This window comes from Mandrillus leucophaeus, unplaced genomic scaffold (assembly GCF_000951045.1).
Source record: "Mandrillus leucophaeus isolate KB7577 unplaced genomic scaffold, Mleu.le_1.0 Scaffold445, whole genome shotgun sequence".
Classification (NCBI taxonomy): domain Eukaryota; kingdom Metazoa; phylum Chordata; class Mammalia; order Primates; family Cercopithecidae; genus Mandrillus; species Mandrillus leucophaeus.
This window is the reverse complement of record NW_012104754.1, coordinates 1,696,720-1,721,259: the sequence shown is the minus strand read 5'-3', so window position 1 is coordinate 1,721,259 and position 24,540 is coordinate 1,696,720. Positions and strand designations below refer to the sequence as shown.

General features: G+C 44.8%; 1 protein-coding gene across 1 annotated transcript in view; it reads left to right on the top strand.

Annotated features, from left to right (window-relative positions):
- Positions 1-24,540, top strand: part of TRIO (trio Rho guanine nucleotide exchange factor) — a 283,878-nt gene that overhangs the window by 144,643 nt on the left and 114,695 nt on the right. Inside the window, 6 exon segments of the mRNA XM_011994189.1 lie at positions 936-1,028; positions 3,597-3,708; positions 5,443-5,633; positions 7,596-7,697; positions 11,393-11,535; positions 12,125-12,224. Of these exon segments, the coding sequence (XP_011849579.1) occupies positions 936-1,028; positions 3,597-3,708; positions 5,443-5,633; positions 7,596-7,697; positions 11,393-11,535; positions 12,125-12,224 (741 nt within the window).

Here is a 24,540-nt window from a genome sequence, read left to right as displayed (position 1 = left end):
AAAGGATGGGTTCATGTCCTTTGCAGGGACATGGATGAAGCTGGAAACCATAATTCTCAGCAAACTAACTCAAGAACAGAAAACCAAACACTGGGTGTTCTCACTTATGAGTGGGAGTTGAATAATGAGAGCACATGGACACAGGGAGGGGAACATCACACACTGGGGCCTGTCAGGGGGTGGGGGCCTAGGAGAGGGATCGCATTAGGAGAAATACCTAATGTACATGACAGGTTGATGGATGCAGCAAACCACCATGGCATGTGTATACCTATGTAAGAAACCTGCACGTTCTGCACATGCACCCCAGAACTTGAAAAGAAACCCTTATGCCCTAAAACATGTCTTCAAGAATAAGAGAAATCACGCCTGAGAGACTTCACAAGTTACATGCTTTCAGTATTCATAGTATGTTGGTTTATTTTTTTAGAGGCTTTCTGCTCCAGCTTCCTCTGTTCTCCAGACTATCTGATAACCTTTCATTATGCTTCTTACCAGTAACAAGCGTTATTGAACATCTATATGGTGCTCATTTAACTCTAAGGTCTGCCCTAGGTGCTAGCATAAAGTGGTGATTAGCACAGACACAGCCTGTCTTCACAGCAAGGAATACAACCAGCCAGCAGGTCGTTACCTGTAAAGGACATAATTACAAAATGCAAAGTGCAAATCATGGCATTAAATGTGCACTGAACAGTAATGTAGATCCTCCTGCTCCAAAGTACCCCTTGCTCTCCAGAAGTAACATTTTAGAAGCAAAGAAGTCTGTGTTAATAATTTAAAAACCTCTTAGGAGAAGGAAACTCTATTATTTCAGCATGATTAAAAAGTTGTCAGGTACAGTATTTGGAAAGGTAATGTGTCGTATAGCCATGATTTAATAGTGTAGCCCCATGATTAAGGCTTGTTTCTTGTTTGGTTTTGTTTTAATACAGGAGATACAGCAGCGACATGGATTAGCCAATTCCATTTCTTCCTACCTTATTAAACCGGTTCAGCGAATAACAAAGTATCAGCTCCTTTTAAAAGTATGTATAATGGCTCTTCAGCCTGTGAAATTTTATGAATTTTGTATTATTATTTTGACATTTACATAATTACCCTGAATTTTTTGAAACACCTAGTCAATTAATTTTACTTTTTAATTCATTAGTATTTATTGCCCTGCCTAATTTCTCATTGCAAGAGTTAAATGAGAGTATGTGTCATGATTATGGATCTGAACTGCACTGACTGACCCTAAACATAAAATGAGAAATCATCAGTTCTTGATATTTTAGTACGCTTAGTTCCCTGCTGTGGCTTGCTGACTGTGGGCCAGGTGTGGTGCACTTTGGTATGCTTTGTGTATGTTGACCTCCCAACAATGCTAGTCTGAGGGCTTGGAAACCAGCCTCGGACTGTAAGGAGCATGCCCAGAATCATCACTCACACCTGTTAACAGGCTCAACTCCGAACACAGAGCTGGCTGATGCCCAGGGCTTCCACTGAAGCCATGGAGAACCCACGCCCAGGAGGCTTCCTCTGTCTTGTTGCTTGTCCCTGATGTCACAGCCCTCACGGCACACCTTGTTCATACAGATCACAAGTATTGGAGACAGGGTGACCTCTGCTTTTTATTAATTGTGAATGACTATAATTAAAATCACATTTAGGAAAACAATAGCGATTAGTCTCGACAATAGAAAGGTAAACAAAACTTAGAATTCGTGCTAAGAGTTGTCACAAAATGTATTATGTACCATCAATACACGTTTTCTTGACTACGTAAAAATTGACAGCTTTTGTCTGGTAATGTTCAGCTTACCATTTTCTCAGCTGGTGAATGTTATTAAGCATTAAAATGTAGAAACCATGCATTCATCCCAGTAATGGTATTCTATGAATCCTGCCTTGTTCCGGATACTATCCTAGGCTCGACAACAGGAAGTTATTATGTAATTTGTCTAGATATGAAAGAAATTTGGAAAATAGAGTTACGAATACCTGAAACTCTTGTTTACCCTTTTTGTTAGTAAGAAAAATCTAGAGACAGTAGTAAGTGGCTACATTGTTTTGTGAAAGTGATACTATTATGGGATTTTTCTATTGGAAAAGCGCTCCTGTATTTTCATATCAAAATTCCATTAAGTGATTTTGTGACCATCCCTGCAGAAATATATAGTTGCTATAAATGCAAAATAAGTCAGAAGGCTAATTTGTTCGTATTCAGATTTGTCCTTTGCTTTCTAATTCTGCAGAGGCAGTTTACCTTTCAGTGTCTTCAATATGTAAGGATTTTGTTTTTAGCATGTAGTTCTACTAAACTGGTGCTTTAATTTGTGAACCTCACCTTCCTCTGCCAGAGGTTCTTCAGGAGAACAGTAATAAGCTCCCTTAAGCTCCCCAGCAAGGAAGATTTTCTGCCAGTTATCAGTTATTAGGCTCAGCACACTGCATTTGTGAGCAGCGTTTGCCATGCTGCTTAGGATCACAGGTAAACACCATCTGGTGATGAGGGAAGGTGCCCATCAGGCAGCTGAGTTGCTCTCAAGCAGCCTCTGGGAGACCAGTGCTGACTGCAGTGTCATACCTCTCTTTTGTCAACTTCCAAGACACAAAACACTGCTGTTGCTATTACTGACTGGTAGTAATGATTAATACACCAGTAAGAAAGTATCTTGGAGCCCACCAGAAGGTGAACTTATTGTTCCTGCGGTCTTTCATTTAATAACGGATGTTTCTCTAAATAGCTCTGAAATGTAATCACACACATAGGGCTCCCCAGAGAGAGGTAATTCAACCATTAGAGCTTTTCTAAACATCCTACGCGAAAAGGAAATGCATTTGCCTGTAAGTACTCACGCGGCGTTACTGTTTCTGCTGCGTGAGTTGGCTGGTCCAGTTTAGATGGGGTGTTGCATTCATGGCTCCAGGGTTCAAAGTCACGCTGGGATTGTGTGGTAAACGCACAGTTGGACCTGGCATGGCCATCAGCTGTAACCAGTAGCTGATCATGTGTTACACAATAATTAAATAGCTCTATCTTTTTTTTTTTTTTGGAGACAGAGTCTTGCTCTGTCCACCAGGCTGGAGTGCAGTGGCACAATCTTGGCTCACTGCTGCCTCCACCTCCCAGGTTCATGTGACTGAGTCTCCCAAATAGTTGGAATTACAGGCATATGCCACCATGCCCAGCTAATTTTTTTTTTTTTTTTTTTTTAAAGTAGAGATGGGGTTTTACCATGTTGGCCAGGCTGGTCTCAAACTCCTGATCCCAAGTGATTCACCCACCTCAGCCTCCCAAAGTGCTGGGATTACAGGCATGAGCCACCACACCCGGCCTCTGTTTATCATTTTTGAGGCTTGATTGTTAACAGGTATACTAATTTCATCTTAAACTACAAATACATCTGGCTTACTCTGATTAGAACAGGACAAACCCTGCCATCCACTGAATAAAGAGGTAGTCGTTCATTTCTATGAGAACATATGCCCAGTTGACCACACTCTGTTTTTATCTTGAAAGCCATGGCTTTCATAGACTGTTTCTGCCAAGGTCTCATTGACGGAGCATTCTGCAGTCTTTACCTAGTTTCTGGTGTCGATCTTTGCAGGAGCTGCTGACGTGCTGTGAGGAAGGAAAGGGAGAGATTAAAGATGGCCTGGAGGTGATGCTCAGCGTGCCAAAGCGAGCCAATGATGCCATGCACCTCAGCATGCTGGAAGGTAATGGACCCTCCATACCCCAGTATGCATTTATGCAGTTTCTAATGACACTGTTCATAAATGGATTTCCTGAACCCTAAAAATCCCAGCTTTATGTCTCTATGTCAGTGGTTAAGAACATGTCTTAAGGAATCGGTGTCATTGCTTTTCTTAAGGACCACATAAAATGCTTCTACACTCGTTGAAAGGGTTTTCTTGTCCCTTCACTGGAAAACAGTCTCTCCACACTCTGGACTCCAGTAGCATTTTGTGTCGCTTGCTGCAGGCCACCTGCTCTCCCTGTTAGGTGGATGGGTAGGTGGGTGTATGGATGGATCGAACCCCAGGACTGTAAAATCCTTAAAAGAATGTGTTGCTTCCCCATCTATGTATCTGTCGCATCACTTGCTAGAGCCTGGAACATAGTAGGCACCAGATATTTCCTTGTATCATTGAATTTGGTGTGTAACATGGTAAAGAGAAAATTAGATAAATATGTTTCAAAATTATAGCAATTATAATTTTTATAAATGCCTCTGTTTAAGAAAACTCTTCCTGTGGTGCAAAGCTTGGTTCTTGCCAGGCTACACAGGGTAAGTTATAATCCTGCCCCAAATGCTTTTGCTAGCCTGTGTCTTTATGGGCAACACTGAACATAGGTGCTGCTGTGGGTAATAAGACCCAAAACTCAGAGGCCAAGCAAAGCAGATTTTTCTTTCTCTGATATAAAATGCTGATCTGGTATGGCAACCCTTCATGATGTCATCAAGGACTCAGGCTGTGTTCCAGCTAGTTTCTCTCCATTCTAGTTGTTTTTCTGGCTGGCTAGGTCCAGGGTGTTTCAAGACCATGCCAACATTCCATCTAGCAGGAAGTGGGGAAGAAGGTCAGGGAGGGAACTCCGGATGGGCAGACACTAGCAGTGGTACCCGCTGCTGTGCTCACTTGCCCAGAGCATAGGTACCCGGCTGCTTTTAACTGTGCGTGGGGCTGGGAATGGAGTGCTTATTTTGAGCAGCCCTAGTGGGAGCTTCCACTATGAGAGGAAAAGGAGAGAGTGGAAGTCAGGAGGTAACGGGCAGCCTTTGCCCCGGGGCTGGCTTTACTAAGCCCTGGTGGCTTCATAACCAGGTGATAAAGCAGACCACTTCCATGAAGAGAGGAGCAGTAATGAAGTCCAGAGCCTGACTGATTCATGTGCAGAACGTCACATTCAGAGGAGGGAGGGTGCACCAAGCATGGGCAGCCGGGGACTTCTCCAAGAAGCAAGACCAGAGCAGGTCCTTGGAACAAGGCTGGACCTGAGCAGAATGTCTGGGAAGGATGCTCTGGGCTGACAAAGCAGAGAGAATCAAGACCGAGGCTGGAAAGTAGGTGGGGCTTAGAGGAGAGGCGGAACTGTTCCAGAGGAGGTTTACATGGTGGGATGCTGCAGAAGAGGGCTGAAGAGAGGTAGAGGGGGGAACCAAATCTCAGCTGTTGCGAAGGCCCACCGGAGGGACAGAACTCGAAGAATAAAGCCTTGAGGAATCGCAGAATGTTTCTGAACAAAGGAAAATGTATGTAAAGTGGTGTGTTAGGGAGACTTATCCTCCGTAGGATGGATCAGTGCCATGGCGTCAGAATCAGATGGGAAACTCTCATCTGGGGTTGGTTGGTGGGCATTTTTAAAATGTTGAAAATAGTAATAATGCTTTCTTACGCATCATTTATTTTTCTTTTAAATTGATTTGCTTCCCTTTCTTCATGTTGTAGGGTTTGATGAAAACATTGAGTCTCAGGGAGAACTCATCCTACAGGAATCCTTCCAAGTGTGGGACCCAAAAACCTTAATTCGAAAGGGCCGAGAACGGCATCTCTTCCTTTTTGAAATGTCCTTAGTATTTAGTAAAGAAGTGAAAGATTCCAGTGGGAGAAGCAAGTACCTTTACAAAAGCAAATTGTTTGTAAGTATAGGCGTTCAGAATTGTAAGTCTAAAGGTAACACAATTGCGGTCTTTTTGCAGGTGGAGAAGAATTGCTCATCGTCTTCAGTTTAACCTCCCAGTCTGTCCTGAAATGTGCAAGTCTGAATTGTGGTGGGGTTTTCATCTTTAGTGAATTATTTGCCACCCCCAAGTCCACTAGAGGGTGCTGTGGAGTTTATACATTTAGGAAACTTGCTCTTAAATCCCATATGTCATAACTGCAGGATAAGAAAACATTTCATAAGTGAAATCGTTTATCTCCGGTGTGCTTAACTAGCTTTATAAATAAAATAATCATATCTGTGACTAAGTTCTTACTATAATTAATTTTTCAACCATAAACATTGGAGTATATGCAAACAGCCTTACTGGGTGGCTCACTGTAGACTTGCCATGCTGAGGTTTGATGTTTTTTTTCCATTAAAAATAAATTTATGAAATATAAATGCATAAGTAAATTTATGGTTGTTTTATAACGGTGACATGTCATTGTTAGAGAAAATATACGTAAGCCAAAGTACAGTTTGAAAGATCCACAGCCCCAGCTATGTGGAGACAGCTGCCCCTGAGTGCTTGGCGAATGCGGTGATGCATTTTAATTCATACTTAACCTATCATTGTACTTCTTGGCAAGAGCCACATACCTGTTGCCATGTTGTGACCGCTAGCTAGCCTTACCAGCCTCTTTGTGAAACTGCGTTTCTGCTCGCTCTCAGAAAAGCCCAAGAGCAGCGTCGTCTCTGGATCCCGTGTGCTTCCATCTAACTTAGTGGGTCGTTTCTCAGAGGCTTATTCATGCAGGGTCGCTGGGCAGGGCCGGGCGGAGGGGACGATGGGGTGGCACTAAGGAGGAATCATCATCCGGAAAAGAATAGAAAATGCCAAGAAGGTGGGTTTGTTTATGGCAGATCTCTTATAAATACTGGTAGATGTTCACAATTTGGACAACTTACACATCATACTTTTTGTGATGTCCATATATAATGAAATTTCTCAAGTAATAAAACGTCTCCAAGTATGGAAATCTTCTGAATAATAATCTGGAAATCACAGGTCCCAACTGATGGTTTTCATACCATTTTGTTTGGCTTCCGTCCTGTTTGAGGTCGTCGTTTGGATTACAGCTTGCTGACATCATTTTAGGTCACCTTCTGACTGAAAAGAAAACAATGCAACGTTGCTGGCTAGTGATTTCATTAGCTGGCTTGCATCTGCCTTTAGAGACCAAGCTCATCTGTTTTAGCAGCCAATATATCTTCACTTAATTTATCTTTTAGAAGTTAAGATTCCCTCAGAGGCCACCTCTGGAGCTCTGGATGATGAATCACTTCCTTTGCTGGGGTGGAGAATGCATCAGGGGGACCTTGACTATGGGGGAGGAGCTGAAGCTATTGACCTTTCTCTGCATGCTTCCATGTTCTGCATATATTACAGAGGGACTTCGCCTCTTAGCCGTTAAAATTACCGATCAAGTACTAAAAGCTAATGCTATTGATAAATTGCAAAATAACTAAGCTGTTAAAGCATCATTTGCCCTCTGGGAAGCTGCATCATTAATGCTGAAGAGAACATGGTGGCAGCCCTTTTGCAACCAGGAAAGACTCATTTTGCAGTTTGTTGCTTGTAAGATTGCAAGTAGTCAGATCTTGATTGTCAGATAGGATTTTCACGTGTTGGTTTCCTTCCCCTGAATTTTTTGCCTATTGACCTGCACTGGGGTCTCCAATAAGAGATGCTCACAGGAAGTGAAGGAGGAAACCAGTGACCTGTAGCCTAAGAACACAGTGTCCTCATTATAACTCACACGAGAGCTGAGATCACTAGCAACGTTCTTATAACCTAACATGGCCACAAGTAACCACAACTTGTTTCCTTGGTCTCTGTTCTGCATCTTTCCAGAATTTTACTGTCACCTAATTATATAATTGTCTTTTTGTCCAGACCTCAGAATTGGGTGTCACAGAACATGTTGAAGGAGACCCTTGCAAATTTGCACTGTGGGTGGGGAGAACGCCAACTTCAGATAATAAAATTGTCCTTAAGGTATGTTCATTTGAAACTCGAACTGTGCTGTGTGAAATGTTTACTGTGGCCAGCCATGCTTGCTTTTCCGTTGTTAAAGTATACTGGTTTTCATATTATTTTATTATTATTTGTTGGTGGTGGGGTGTGTGTGTGTGTTTGTTTGTGTTCTATTCAGATTGGTGACTACCTCAAAAAGAATAGTGGAATAAATTCAGTTAGATGTTCTGGTGATGAAACAATTTGAGCTGAACTTTCACTTGACTCCTGAAAGGACAAATGAAGCAAGGTCTTTTTAAACTTCTCCCATTCTTCTAGTCTGGGAATTCATTGACTCTGTAAGAGATGCCGGAAGTCAGGGTACAGGAGGAATGAGATACTGACCAACAACTCTCATTGCGCACTTGACGTTCTGTTTCAAAAGGAAAAAGTCACCTGGTGCATTTGTGAGGACCTGCGACAGGAAGTTGAGGCCAGCCATACCCACAGTCCTTACAGGGTCGTCAGCTCTGTGGCTTAGTCGTTTGGGGACAGAGGGAAAGAGGAATGATTATTAGTGACAGGGTTTGATACTGTTACGATTTAAAATTCAAAACCACTAGGGATGCTTTAGGTTATATAGTCTTTGGAGGAGGAAAATATCTTGGAATATTTGATTTGAACTCTTTGTTTTGATTATACTAACCTCTCCTGGGAATGATCAAGAGCTCTGAGGTTGTCTTATGTATTTCCCTCCTCTGTGTTTGAGAAAATACAGATGGAACTTTTGGAGCCATCTGGAAATGCCATCAGCGGCTTTGGGATGTTTGGGGGATGGTGGAGCTAAGGTTTGTAGAATACTGGGAGATGAGCCAGAGTGTAATGGGACTCTGGTGTATGAACCTGCATGTCACCCCTTGTGTCTCTTGCATGCCTTTTCATCTCTTTGGAATTTTCAGTGACTGTGAGTTACTCCCCTGTACATCAACCTTCTAGATTGTGTTCTTCAGTGGAAGCCATTGTATTCGTAAGATCTTTGTTCATTTGTAATAGTGGGTTGTTTTGCAGTGAATATGTGATTACCAGCCCAATGTGTTCTGGCTAGTACTGGCATAAAGCCCTGTTTGATATAAATTGCACTGATAGCTAAATTTAAATAACTGTATTTTCTTCCTAAGGCCTAACATTTTAAGGTATACTCGAAACCTGAAAACTTGCAATTTGTATAAACCACTTATCCAGGCTAGCTACAGTGGCAGATGCCAAAAGGTGCTTCCAAAAAATAGTGACAGATACTTTAGCCAGATCTGGACTTTCATTTAGGATGTCACAAAATGCTCATGGTACCGTTGACAAATAAGACCTTTCTCAGGCTTTGCCAGATAAAAGTTTTCTTGGGAATTTTGGGTAATACCTTTCTGACTTCCAAGGAGAAAGTAGAGGAAATGATACTCTCATTAATTTCAGGGATTACTGTGGGGCGTTGGTGTAGTAAGGCAGGCGATGGTGATGGTGGGAATGGTAGTGTAATGATGGTGTAGGTGGAGGTGGTGGAGACAGTGTGGTGGTGGTGGCGGTGAAGGTTTAGATGGCAGTGAGGTTGGAGATGGTGGTGATACGGATTTTGGTGGTCACGGTGGTGTAGATGGTGGTGAGAGGGTAAGGGTGTAGATGAAGGTAGTGGTATAGATTTGGTGATGGGGGTACTGGTACAGATAGTGGCAATGGTGTAGATGGTGGTGATGAGGGTATAGATGGTGGTGGCATAGACTTTGGTGGTAAGGTTGTAAATGGAGGTCATCGTGTAGATGTTGGTGGTAGTGGTAGTACAGGCAGTGGTAGTGTAGATGGTGGTGAGGGTTTAGGTGTTGATGGTGACGGCATAGATGGTGGTGGCACAGATTTTGTTGGTCTAGATGGTGTGGTGAGAGTGTAGATGGAGATAATTTAGATTTTGGTGGTAGTAAGATTGGAGATGGTGGTGAGGTTACAGGTTGTGGTGAGGGTGTAGGCAGTGGTGGAAGGAGAGGTATCGTGCTGCTGGTGTGCTGATGGTGGTAGAGAACATGATGGGAATGGTGGTAATGGTGATGATGATGTCCTCGTAGTTGTAAAACAGAATTTTGGTTATTTTCACTTCTCTAGTCTGGAAAGGAGAATTTTATTTTTAAGTCTTAAACAGATTGTGACTACCCAGAGTATGAAATGAACTATCCCCTCTCTTAGCCAGGTAGGACCTGTATTTAGTACTTTACCTCAATTACCTTTCTCTTACTACTTCTGAAAAATGTACATCTTTTTTCCTTGTTTAATTTCTTTAAGGTTAGGAGAATTACTCTCTGTAAGTGTAACGATCAATTCATATGAGAATTTTCTTTATTTCTCAACCATATTAACAGTTTTCCTCAGCTGTTTTCAAACTCTGCCAGATGTTCTTTTGTGGGGACTTCTCTTTAGTTAACCTTCCAAATACTTTTATCAGGCATTTAAATTCCAACTGATTTATAGTTTTTAGAAAAGTTTCTTCTCCTGAGTCACTTACTTTGCACACCCATTCCCTGGTCCCCTTGCCTCCTTCTGCCCCCCCTCCCCAGAAGACATTGGTTTTCCTGCTGTCCTATGTCACTTGGGGAAGAGGGAGCAAGAGGCTGCCTTTGCCCATCATTTTTTTCCCTGTCACTACCTGTTAGTAACATTAAAGACATGTCCTCTGGTTAAAACGGTTCCTATAGAAAGAGGGTGTTTAATTTTAATTTCCTTTCCCAACATGGGCTTTGATTTTCTGTTTTCAAAAACAGGATACACAGTGAGAAATGCTGGGTACTCCCCGCTTTGTGACCTCACCTGCGATGAGTTATGACAGTTAGGGGAATTATAACTGCAGGGAATTGCGCTGATATCACGGGAGGTTGATACTTTCTGTGAGGAAATTAGAAAGCTGTTAGTAAGGCCCAGAACATGTAGAAAGAAAGAAAAACAAAAATACCTCCTTTGAGGCAGAGTTTAAGAAAAAGTCTGGATCAAGTGATGCCGTACGTGCTCACTCTGCAGGTGCTTGCTGAGAATCTAGTCTGTGTCGTTCTCAGAGGACATTTCTTCAGAATTCTAATGGAGTCGAGGTGAATCTGCCATCGGGGATTGGCAGTTGGTGAGCTTGTGACATTGGGCACATTTCTTCTGTCCACACCTCTGTTGCTCATTTATGAGACAAGGCCGAGGGAGTCTCCCACCCACAGGGCCCTGACGGGAGTGGATGACAGCATGCGGGAAGCCCTCGGCCAGGCACAGGGGGCTGGAGGTGGCGGCAGCTGCGCCGCTGTTCCTGAGTCCTGCAGAGGAGGCCACAAGGCTGTGGAGATTTGTTCAGTTTCCTGCTGGCAGTTTGCCCGCTGCTGACCAGTGCACAGTGTTTGCATCAATAGCCTCAGAGGCGTTTTGGTGGCGGTGAGGGTGGCTGTGTTGGTTTATTTGCCCAGGGCTGCTTAAAAGGTCTTGGGACTGGAGAATGATGGATTATTGCAATAGTCAGAGATCTGGAGTAATACACATGCTATAAAACAACAATGGTTCTGATGCAAACATATTTTTTAATAGTCATTTGATTTGGTAGCAGATTAAACATAGGATGTGGTTGCTTTTCTTCTGAAAAGTCATTTTGAAAAAAAACCTGGGTGTGGTTAGCGCAAGTTCTGGAAAGGGCTCTTCCATATCCTAAGCAACACTAACACCTTGTTAAGGCTTCCAGTATAGAGAACAAGCAGGACTGGATAAAGCATATCCGCGAAGTCATCCAGGAGCGGACGATCCACCTGAAGGGAGCCCTGAAGGAGCCCATTCACATCCCCAAGACCGCTCCCGCCACAAGACAGAAGGGAAGGAGGTGCGTGCCTGGGCGCCCCTGGAGGTTTGTGAATGTGGGAGGGAGGGGCGAGGCGGTGTTAGCTCACCCTGCTTCAAAAATCATTTCTCTCAAACATTTTGAGGAATGTGTTTTGAAAACTGCCATTTGTGGATAACATTGTTCTTAGTAATGAAACTGTTTTGTCAAAGATAAGAGCTCCTGTTGGCTTAGAGTAAACGAAGGGCTGTAATACGCAAACCCCTCATTGTTTTGCCTTTCTCACCCCAAGCACCGTACAGGGCGCATGTCTAAGCCATGCACATGGCCTTGGGTAAGTTATAAAGCATCGAGATGTTGTTGTTTTCGCATTTTTAAAATGGCAACAATCATATCAACCATATTTTATGATGATGGGAATCCAACAGGATGATATATTTTAAACACTCAGCACAGGGCCCAGCAGAAAGCCTGTGCTTGGGGTAAGGTGCCTTAACCATTGTCCACATCCTGGCAGCAGCAGACACTCGTGAAGGCTGATATGCACCTCATTAAACAAACCAGTTGCTTCTCCAGTGACTGGCAGCTAGCTCAGCAGCGTCAGGAACTAAAAGTTTCTTTGCACCGCCAGGGATGGAGAGGATCTGGACAGCCAAGGAGACGGCAGCAGCCAGCCCGATACGATTTCCATCGCCTCGCGGACGTCTCAGAACACGCTGGACAGCGATAAGGTGAGTCGTCGCCGGCACTTTGTGTGTGGCGGGGAATGTGGCTGGTCTCTGGCTGAAGCAGCCCCCTCCTTTCTGTTACTCACCGTTTGTCGTCAACATTTTCAAGCAGTTGATACATGCCAGGAGTGGTGCCAGGATCCTCTGGTGGGGCAGAAACTTGGGGGATTGGGGTGAGAAGACTTGAACCCTGAGGATTCAGGAGAAATCATTCAACTCTTTCCATCCTACCCTTTGCCAGTGCCAAGGGTATTACAGGACATTCGAGGGCAGCATACTTAGGCTTTTTAATCTTACTCCTAAGCAGAAGAACCTATCGTTTAAAATAAAATCCTACACAGAACGCCAGCGTGTGTTTTAATGTGGGATCTTTAAGCTGGACAGCACCCCTCCAGCGACTAGGAGAGACACAAGATAAAAATAAAGAGTGTTGCCTACAGGTTCTGGGGGTCACACGGCACCCCCGAGGACAGGGAGCATACGGGGACGGAGGAGTCCTTGGGCCAGGCTCCTTATTGGGTCCAGAACGTTGTCCACACAGGTTTGGCACAGGGCGTGTCAATCAGTGGGCTTAGAGCAAGCAGGCATGAGTTTCAGGAGGTCATTCTGTGACTAGGAAGTTGTCACTCTGGCATATCTGCACAGTCCATATGAGGTGCGAGTGTCGGCAGGGCCAGTTAAGCAGGTTTTATGTGGCTGTCCCTTAGAGGAGTGATCACCAGAAGGAAGTTCTGTGAAGCAGAGATCAGGACCGACCACAATAAGGGCCTGGGAGGACATGCTCCTGGTATGAGAAAGTCCAGCTTCTCTGGGTTCAGAGTGATGTCAAGGCAACGTAAAATAGTAAGAACTCACAGCAGTGTAGAAGCAGAGCTGCTCTGATGGAAGTGGGGGCTGTGGCCCTGGGATGCCCTCTCAGAACCATAGGGTGCAGCAGAACATAGAAAACCTGCCCTGAAATTGGCAACAGTGATGACCACTGTGAACTAGATCTGATTTTTATCAAAAAAGTTTGTATAGGTTTATCTTCTTCAAAAGCAGTCGAGAGTATCTCATGATTTTGTCTGATATAATCCAAAAAACCCACAAAGTAAATTGCTAGTAGAATTTGGATTCCTAGGTTTACGTGATGGACAAAAGACAAAATGTTCTCTGTCAGAGCCAATGGGGAACACTGATCTTAGTGAAGTCGTCTGTTCCTGCCAAGATGAGTGTGTTCTGTTATGTTCCTGGAATGCTGGACTGAGTTCTTTTTTAAAAAATTGACAGTAAATAGGGTGTTTGTTTATCAGCCCAGAATTACTGAGCTTCTCATTCTCCGATGCAAGTCGGACCTCATTTCATGAGACCTTTGTCCCCATCATGAGACCCGCGAGTCTGTTCTCTGCACATGATTTCCGCAGCCCACTCGTTGGTAGGAAGGACCAATGCCCTGACCTCACTGTCCTTGGGAATTGCTTCAGATGGAGGACAGAGTCCAGTATTTGGAAGGTTATTTCCGTGGCACATCTTTTAGTCCCAGACTGGCCTTTTCTCGCTTGGTTTTGCAGAAGGATTCATGATACTTAATGTTCTAGTTTCTAGGACAGGAGTAAGTAGATTTAAAATACTGCTCTGCTGCAGTGATTTCATTTTCAATATCCTAGTTTAAGTGATTAGTTTTTTTCTCATTATACTTTTTGGGTCACTAAATAATAGATCCTAGGACTTAGAGTGGTTAGAATGACAAGACCAGAGAATAAAAAGAATTTATCATTTTATTTTGTTCAAGGCCCTATGTACTGGCATTCAGCAAATATTTCTTGGCATGTAGTAAAAAGAAATAAGATAAATGACATGTTCAGGCATCTGGTACCTAATAGCATTTCTCCCCGAGACCCCACCTATGGCCATTGAGGTTAAAGAAATAAAGTTTGAGCTTGGAAACACTTTGTTAGAGTAATATTGATCATTTTTTAAATTTTATTTTACTTTTTAGTAAAGTAATCAAGGGGATTGTCTGGTGAATTTACCTGAGGCTGCCACCTGAAGGGAAAGTCGAATCATAGTTGCTCAAGTGTGCGGGAAAGGGGCCTGCATTCAGGGTGTTTCCAGACTGTTTGAGATCACCATCAAGCCCCACATCCCGTTTTTATAAGACAAACTCCTAGAGGTCTGCTCTGGATTTACCCTAGACATGAGTTCAAAAGTTTATTCTTTTAAAAAAAAGTAAATTTTTTGAACGAAATTGCTAAAGAACTAAGTGGAAAAGTTAGCTTTGGAAGGTTCCTTTTTTGGAAGTTGGTCTGAGAAGCAAGGCTAACTTGTTTGCTCGGGTAGTTTACAGATAAATGGGTGCCTGGGAGTCTGGAAATGACCCCCGTATCCAGGAAGGGGCTCTGGAGTCTCCAGTTCATTATTCCAGACAGAGTTACTGGTGCCACGACTCATCTCCTGTGTGTGGAGAATTCCTTGGCTGGTACCCACATCCTCTGAGCCCCAGCACAGCCCTGGCCCCTAAGGCGCATGGCTGATTAGGATTCCCCAGCCGCTTGGACAGAACGAAGTCTCTATCGTGGAGTTAGGAGTAGTGAAATTAGCATGACTTCACATCTGTTATAGCATAATAGGGAGGGCTTATGTGAACTGGGAATACAGCAAATTGTATTTGTATCCAACGAGAGAGGAAGAATAAATCACTACCAGAAAAGTATAGGTTTGCCAAAAACAAAAACAAAAAAAAACCAAAAAAAACCCACAAAAGCATAATTTTACCCTAGCAGTCCACTAGGGTATGAAAATGTTAAGAAAACTCCCTGTGAGTTACTCTTATCTGTGAAGATATTTTACCAGTTTCTCTTGACCTCATCGGATGTGTTGTCCCTAAACTTCACTCCTGAGCTCAGAAATCCCTGAAGGGTCTCTCCTGCCAGTTCCACCGTCACCTCCCTGGCCCGGCTCCTGGGAGGCTCTTTCTTACCGAGGACCACAGCCTGCCATGCAGCGACGCTCTCCCTGGTATTCTCATGGTTGTTAACCGTCTTGAAGGAGTGACACTCCAGACTCAGTTTCTTAGACAGGCCTGGAGAATTTTCTTAATGCCACTTGCTGAGAGCATCGGTCCTTAGTAGGCTCTAAAGAACAGAAAGGATGAAATGTCGTCTCATGAGAACAGAACCACAGGGGATGTCTCTTCCGTTCTGGAGACCTGCATTTGGGATTAAACGGTGTATGAGACTTGCCAATAAGTCAGAATTTGGAATTTGGAGAGAACATACCCATACAGCCTTACCAAAAAGAAGGTGCCCTTTTGCTCCCCATGTGTGCCTGCGTTTGTGGGTGCTCTGCTTTTGTGAGGTTTTCTCTTGGCCATCTCCCTCCTTATGCCTCTCCAGTAGAACAGTTGAGGGTCAGTAGATGACTCAAAAATACATTTTGAAAATCAGGGACTCCATCCTTTCCCTAGTCAGTTTGCAAAATGCCCTGTCCCTCTGAACTGGGCTTAACCAGCAACCCCATCTCCGGTAACAGTAATTTTCCTGAGTCTCAAAGGTCTTTCTGCCCTATGTAGTTTAAGTTTAAGCAGCCTCTGATAGCGCAGGCAGATGGATCTGGCAAGGGAAGTCACTTAACGACATTCTGCCTGTTTGACTTAATTTATGATGTCTGTTATTAGTTAGTTGTTATCATAAAATTTGGTTTCATTTGAGAAACTGGGTGGGGGGATGTTTTTGACTCGGCCTCTTGGAGAATTCTGAAGGCAAAAGTTATCTGCCAGGGCTGTTAGTAATTCTCAGATGAGGCACACAAGGTTTAGGGAGAGTCTGAAGGAGGGGCCCTAGAGACGCCCTCTTTCCAGGGAGCACTGTCAGCAGAGCGGGGTTAGCTGGGCCACGGCCATGAGCCACAGACCCCAGCAGCACGTTTCCTACTTTGAAAACATCAGTTTTAAAATATGCCTTCTCTTTGTTCCAGAAGTAAGTTTAATACTGATTCTTGCTGATCTCCATGGTACTTTTAGCCTGATACAATGATCTTATGAAAATATAATTTGGATTCCAAAGAAATCAAGCGCTTTCCAGATTCTTATCTCATCTGTTCTGAGTGCATCTCCCTGCGGTAGGGAGGAGAGCGCTGAGCCAGGCCTGGGGCACTGTAGAGAACCAGGCCCTCTGCAAGGCCTCCCAGCAGCAGAGGGCCACAGCCAGACACGGAACATGCATTTAATCATCTGTCATTTTCCAGGCCTTATTATTTCATGCAAGAGCTGAACTTGGAGCTCAGTATTTCTACTAAAGATGCATCTTTAAAAAATGTTTTCCCTGTCTTTCCCTTTTAGTCTGTGATTTATAATCATTTAACTAAAATCCATATTACAAAGGAAATAGAAAACATGGGACTCAAACTGTGTTGTAGAGCAAAGCATCTTGAGGCCAACATGGAGAAATGGCTGAGCTGAGCTGAGGTATCCTGTGGAAAAGCCGGCCCGAGCCAGCAGGGCCCAGGTGTGAGCTGTCTTTCGAATCTAAAGCCGTATGGTTCTTATTTCTAATGAGTGAGAAATTCCATTGAGACTGATAACTTCGTGTGGAACCCCCTTCCCAAGCTTATAACCATGAGTATATGGATTCACGTATTTAAAAACATAACTGGTTTCAGTCACACTTTTTTTTTTTTTTTTAAATTCCTGAGGCAGGGTCTCACTCTGTCGCCCAGGCTGGAGTACAGTGGTATGATCAGCATCACTGTAGTCTTGAACTCCTGGGCTCAAGTGATCCTTGCCTGGCCCCCCAGGTAGCTAGGACTATAAGTGTACACTACTATGTCTGGCTAGTTTTGTTTTATTTTTGTAGAGACAGGGTTGCACTGTGTTTCCCAGGCTGTTCTCAAACTCCTGACCTCAAGCAATTCTCCTGCCTCAGCCTCTCAAAACGCTGGGATTATAGTCGTGAGTCCCACTGCATCCAGCCAGTTTCAGTTATTCTTAATGAAGCCTTAGCACTATGTTGGAGACATGAGGTTCTATGTATTGTTTTTTCTTTTCTTTCTTTTTTTGAGATGGAGTCTCACTCTGTCTCCCAGGTTGGAGTACAGTGGCACGACCTTTGCTCACTGCAGCCTCCACCTCCCAGGTTCAAGTGATTCTCCTGCCTCAGCCTCCCGAGTAGCTGAGATTACAGGCACGTACCACCACACCCAGCTAATTTTTGTATTTTCAGTAGAGACGGGGTTTTGCCATGTTGACCAGGCTGATCTCGAACTCCTGACCCCAGGTGATCCACCCGCCTTGGCCTCCCAAAGTGCTGGGATTACAAGCATGAACCACCATGCCCAGCCGAGGTTCTGTGTATTTTAAAATTTAGAAAAACAGTCAGCTCTTTCTGTCAAGTGACGTTCTACACTCCAGGAACTTGGTTGGACTTACATAAATTGCAGCGACGAGGTAGTATGTAAAGTAGCTAATGCCAATACATTTTGAAATATGGCCTAATTCAGCGTCTTGAGTAAGGGTATATATCTATCTACCTAATGATGCTTGCATTCAACCTTCTGAGGTTGTCTTGCAATCCCGCATTCTGCCTCTATTCCCCGCATGGAAGGCGTAGGGCGGCGCGGCCAGGCACAAAGGTGCCCCGCACCTTCCCTTCTGACTGGAGCTTCTCAGAGAGGAGGCTCTCTGCCTCCTGGCCAGCCCAGGGCTCCGAGTTTCCCAGGACCTCAGATAAGTTTGCCCCATGTAAGCATGAAATTGAGTCATTTAATTCAGAAGCCTTTTCCACAGGATGGTGCTGGTTTTAACATCCTTTATAAAGAGCACTCCCAGCCGCAATTGACCTTCCTCTGCTCAGAGTATACATGGCAGTGGCATAGCATGTACAGCACACCTAAGAGCAGGCGATCAAAAGCGAGGATGTACCCACCAGCAAACCTCTGGCCGCTGCCTCAGCAGCTGGTGGTCTTGGGCAAGTCACCTCACCTCTTTGAGCCTCAGTTTCCTCATCTGTAAATGAAGATGATAGTACTGCTCACGTATAATGTATTTAGATCAGTGTCTCACATGTTCTAAGCATTGAATATTCAGTTTCTGCGTCTCCATTATACAGATGGCTTCCTCCTGCCTCACTCGGGCTGTTGGCCGCCATTGCTGCTGTTGCAGGTTACTGTCAATTTCAGCCTCCCCTTCCTTCATCTGCACACTCGTGGGGCTACAGTGGCTCTAGCTGTTGATTGTATTGTACTCATTAGGAACTGGAAGCTGTCCTAAGAATGAAATGCTATACTTCAGTGCCTGGCCTGATGAATTGTGGTGGCTCAACTGCAAAATTCTGTGTGTGGAATGGGCACAGTTACTGCAGAAGCAGGAGAGTCTTGCGTAAAGCACCTTTCCAGTTCATCCTAGCTGCGTGCGTGTACGGTGACCTCATACGCAAAGGGTGGGTTCATTTATTCTCAGATATGTATTGGTCACCCACTGTGTGCCATCCCCATGATAGGTGTTCGGCGCACAAGAATGAATGAAGGAGACAGAGCCCCAGTCCCCTGGTGAGCTCTGAGTGATAGATTTGGTGTGACATCTGCTTCCTTCTTTTACTCATCTTTGTTTTCTGGTTTTCTAAGTGATGTGGCTTTTTGTAGTAGTTTTTAGATGAGTTTTTTAAGTTCTCACATAAAACCACAAACTGAATGTCGTCTTTGATCATTTCAGTTACCCAATCAGAAAAGCAAAATCCCCCAGGCAGAAGTAAAAAGCCTCAGTTCTAAGAAAAGACAGATTTTGTTTAAAGTTTGGTTCGAAATGTTACAAGTTAAGTGTTTGTAAAATAGTAGAGCACTGAAAAGTGCTTTTTAATGTGAATTTTACACAATATGATCAAAGTTACAGTTGGAGACAGTGATAAAGTTATGATTCAGACTCAAAGCAGGTGTTTATTCTGGTTGCTCTTCCTGGCGAGGGCCCAGTCAGCTGGTTAACATTAGCTGGTTGAGGTCAGCTAGTTAATGTTAGATCTCAGATCACTGTCCCTCCATGAAAGACAAAAAGAGGTATTTCAAATTAAGTTTCCTGAATAAAAATTGCTTTGGTCACTCAGGAAATACAGCCAACAGGTTTCTTGGGTTAAATTGTCCTAAGAAGCTTCTTGCTTCCCAGAGCCTAGGGGAGTACACTAAGTGAGGCAGATGTTTTTCAACTGTTCGCTTCTTCCCCACTCTCGTTCCCTTCTCCACTTCATAGCCAAAAAGGGTTTACCTGGCACGCCTCAGGGCCGCCTGTAGGGCCTGCACAGCACCTCTGGCATTTCTTACTGGGATATGCTAAAAGCAAGAATACAACATTGGTCCAGGTGAGCTTCTGTGAACCCTTGAAGCCTAATGCATGGGAGCTGTCTTGTCTCTGATTTGCCTAACCTTTTTAGTTGTATCTTCCAATCCATGTATGTAACATAACACACTCAAGTCTTCCAAGATCAATTTTCACATCAGAAAAGCAGTGTGTGAGCAGGTGCGTAGACAGTGGAGGGACTGGCATCCTCAAACACTGTCCTCACTCATTCTTTTGCAGGTACAGTGTTCAGTATGGTAAGCTGCTGGTTTTGAAAATGTTTTTTCTCACGGATTTTTGTTGTTGTTGTTTATTTTAATTGTGGTTTAAAAAAATGCAATATAAATTTTACCGTCTTAACCATTTTTAGGTCCTCACAGGTTTCTTTCTGTGCCCCTAGTGTATCAGAGCCTATCACAATCGTCCTCCTCTTTTAAACTCTTAAGTGGCAGGTTTTAGTGAACACTTCTTCTTGGAATTTGGCCTTATGTAAAGCGGCTTTGGCGTTGGCGTGAGCACGGAGGGCCTGTTGTTCACGTTAGAATGGCTGCTGATCAGCCCCGGTCTCTGTGAAGTTGCCCTATGGAGAAGCTTGGGTGGGTGAGAGCCTGGGGCATAATAGCATTTGTTAGGGAAATTGTTCTGGCTGCCTATAGTTGCCCTTTTTTGGTAACCATTGCTAGTAATAGCACTGTACTCTCTAATTCCCTCTAACCAAGTAATCGTTTTTTGGCCTACTCTGTGTGAAACCTTCACAGAACCGCAAGACCCTTTTGTGAGGTTTCTGAATGACTGAACTCTAGTGGGCTGTAGAATGTGACGGTTCACGGGAGTTAATACACTTTGTTCTTTAGGGGAAAATGGCTTTTATTAGGCTACATTCCCCTTTTGCTTTTGAATTGCTCTCAGAAAATTGGTCAGAACCCACCTGCAATTGATCGTTACCACATTAGACTCTTGTTCTTAAAGTGGAAATGTTTGCAGCGAAGACTGCGGCACCCACCACACAGTCCTAGAGAGCTCCCCCTTCCTTAGGCAGAGCTTGCCCCAGAACTCATCGCAGAGCTTGGTGATTCAAACCAGGTGTCGCCGCTGTCTATCGAGAGCCGTATGTTCCTGAGCCACACAGGCCTTGTTGTAGTGTCCAGGGTGGGGGTGTTCTGAGGGGCAAAGGAAGACTTGACAGCTCGCAGTGTGAAAAGTCCTTGGCCACGACTCTTTTTAGTTACAGCCATTAACTGCGTTTGTGCAGGACGATGATATGACATGGTTTCTTTGGAAAACATGAAAAGTAGAGTTCTGTTCTGTGTGGTAATTGTTGAAGGTTCACATGCTTGCAACCAGAGATGAGTATTTCATTCTCTCGGGTGAAACACAGTAAGTTGTTTATTTTCAGTCATTCTGGAAAGAATTCAGGAAAGGAACCGATTTGATTTTGCTAATTGTCCATATGTCTGGGCCTAAAGAGGGACATGGTGTAGTCTTTGGAGGAGGCACATCAGCGGCGGGTCCCTGGTCCTGGTCCAACTAAGGCTGTTTTGTTGTCATGCTTGTTAGTCACCACATTCATTTTTTTAATAGTGAAAAGTTGGAAGGTTTTTAAAAAAATCTGTCTTCTGATATGAATCTCACAAGTGTTAATGTGAGTCATGGAAAGTGAGATTTTCACAAATTGCAATCCTAAATTCAGTGCATGTGGTGGGAGCCCATGATAGAAACCCACTAACTATATAGAAGCAACAAAGATACTGTGAGAACTCGCACAGAATAAGGTTAGAAAGAGAAGGAAATTTTTAAACTAGATAAATAAAATGGTAACTCTTTCAACGGGGGGTAGAAATTCTCTGAAAGCCAAGACCTCCGTCAGACGTAACATACAAGATAGTGGCTGAATGTTTTCTAGTTTGGAGTTTAATTTTTCTTAAAAAGCAGTGACGATTTGCATTGCTTCCTCAAAGTAGTTATTACAAGTCTTTTGTACACAAAAAAGTTTTTTTGTTTTTTTTTTTTAATTAGCAAACCTGGTTTCAAAGATGTTTTGTAGCAAGAAGTTAAAAATACTGAAATGTGAGCATTGAGGCACATCCACAGGACAGCGCTTCTCTGGACTGGAAAACACCCATTTAATCCTGCCCTTAGTGGTGTGGGTCCCCTCTTTTTGGGTAAAGCCACTTGATTTACTGGGAGATAGGAAGATTTTTAAAATAATTGTAGTGCCGTTTGAAATATTATTCTGTTCTTGGATTTTCTTAACAAGTTCTCAAAAGCCTTTAAAAAGGAATTTTAACTCTGTATATGATTCTTTGGCAGAACATGCTTGATTTTTATTTCTTATGTCCTGTCAAGTACACAGATGTTTCCAATAGTTTTTGATTACTCTTTAAGGGCCTAAGAAATCAGTGCCAGAAATAAAGTCTAGCTTAATCCTCCTTCCTGGGCAGCCCCTCTCTCCCCTTCCCACCCTTCCCCCACCCGCAACCCATGGCTTTGAGCCGTCTGGAAAATTAATAAGACTCTGGAGAATGAGGCAGCCAGAGGGCAGGTGATGAGACAGTGCACTTCCCAGCGTCTGGGAGTGGGGGCTGCTGGAAGAATGTCAGGGAAGCCCAGTGGGTTTCTGCTGGGCGCTTCTCACATGCACCCAGTGAAGCAGCAGGTGGCATCACTGGGGAGCTCTAGCCAGACCCAGAGGCCTGGGAAGGGCGGGTCCAAGGGACCATGGCAATCTGGACCCTCCTTCGGGGCCTGCAGACCGGTCCTGTGTTCCTGGAACAGGAAGCACCCCAGCTGTAAGTCACAGGACTAACCACTCCATGAGTGTGGTTCTGCAAGGAAAGTTCTTTTCCAGGCTGGGCCTCTACCTTTGAGCTTTTAACATTAGCATCTTTGATTGTTCAGAGACCTGTAACATTTAGCATGGGTTTTCCACAGAGAAGCTTGTAAGATTGAGAAGGGGTTTTATGAAAACTTTCCTTGTGGCCTCGCAAAGCTGATTCACTTTGTCGATACTGTGCTTCATGATGGAGGAGTTTGGTTGTGTTTTGATCTTTGTGGTTGTCTAGTGGACTTGTGTTTCTTATTCTGAATATCTGAACTTTCTCTTAAAAGATAGCCTCCTACAACAGGAGGGTAATCAACAGCACAGAGCATGGCAGAGGCTCCCAGAGGTCCTCAGCACAAGGGGGCGGCCCCAGAACACAGCGCGAGTGTGAGCCGTCGGAGGATGCGGACTCCTGGGTCTCTGGGTGTGGGCTTGTGCCCAGTGTGGGCTTGTGCCTAGTGGAATGTTTCCCAGCAGGAGGCTGGGCCATTCCCTCCTCGCCTTCTCTGATTCCCACAGCCGGCCCCATAGCCTGCAGCACACTCTTGTGTGTCTTTGGTTTGTCTGGGCTACTGCCCTTTAGCAGGAGGCAACGGAGGAGAGCTGAGCGGCTGCAGGCTAAGCGCAGGCAGTGTGAGCTGCTGAAGCCAGTGAGGAAAATCCAGGCTTCGTTTCGGGTTTTCAGATGCAGTGCCTTCATTTTTCGAGCTATGTGTCTTTTCTGTTTCATTTCACAAATATTTGAATGCTGGCTGGATTCAGAGCACGGTGCGAGGCAGGCTGAGGAGGAGTCCCACTCCTAACCGCTTCTCTAAGCCACATGCCTACCACCATTGGCACTGGGGGACTCAGGGTGAGTGTGCCCAGCCCCATCTCCGCCCTCCTAGTCCAAGGATGGAAAGTTCACAGAAGAGTGGGGTGAACCTGCTTCTGGTGATGAGGGCAGACACACACATGTGTAACTCCAGGCACGGCTCACTTCAGAATTGAGGTGCCATGGAGGACAGGCACGAGAGGGACCTCTTAGAGCCAGTGGGGAGCTTAGAATAGAGGGGACGGGGGGGCTTTCAGCAAAAGGGATGGTATGGGCCACTTACAGGCAGGACCCCTCAGGAGGAAGAAGGAGGTGCTTCTGGCCGCTGGGGGGACTTTTGCATCCTATGCTAAGGCCTTTGTGTGTGAGGGTTTTGCATAAGAGGATGATGTGTTTTTAGAAGGTCTCCTGCCAGCAGTGTTTAGATGGCTTGGAAGGAGAACCTGGAGTCCGTCAGGGAGGCCGCTCAGGAGCCCCTGTGGGATCCAGTGAAGTGATTGGTATGGGAGTGCGGAGAAAGGAAGTGATCGGAGAGCTGCCCAACGTCTGCTCCACAGCATTTGGAGGGAGGAGAGTGGGGTTTGTTTAGCTTGAGTGACTTGATGGTGATACTGTTACCCAAAAGGCAACACCAGAAGAAAAAGAGAGTTAGGGGGTGGGAGGGCATCATGAGTCATGTCCTAGACTCTGCACTGGGGGGCCAGGGAAGCATCCAGTTGCTCAGCAGGGACCGGAAGCCGTCCGCGGTTGGGACGCGAGCGTGGGAGGAGTCAGCTTGAGGGTGTGGTTGAAGAGCCCATGCAGGGGGACAGTGGAGAAACAGCAGAGACAGAACCTGGGACAGTGCAGAGACCAGGAGCTGCTCTCAGGATTCTTATGTAGAAAAAAAACGAAAAGATTCTTAGGTAGGAGGATGTTAATGAGCACATGAGCCCTGTCCCCACGGAGTTTACAGTCTAAGGGAACACACACCAGGGCTCAGGCCATCTGAAGCAGACAGTCATGAGAAGACCATGCACTTGTTTTACCGGCAGAGGCCATGGGGTATGTGTCGTTAGAGAGTTTATGGATGAGCTTCTAAGGCCCGGAAGAGTTTCAGCAGGCGTAGGTGGGAGTGAGCGTGGTAAAAGGAGAGAAGGAGGGAAAGGAACGTCAGGCTGGAGGAACCGAAGGCCAGAAAATCCAGGACCTCTGGGAAACGAGCCAATGTCTGCAGAGCCTGTGGTGGCTGCTGCGTGTTGAGGCCTGGAGTAGGGGAGCCTGGAAGGAATCTGAGGGCAGACCACAGGGCCTCGGGAGTCACACCAAGGGGAGCCCTGGACAAGCAGGAGGGGGCGCTGGAAGGATTCTGAAGACAGGCAGGCATGCTTTGTTTCGGTTTCAG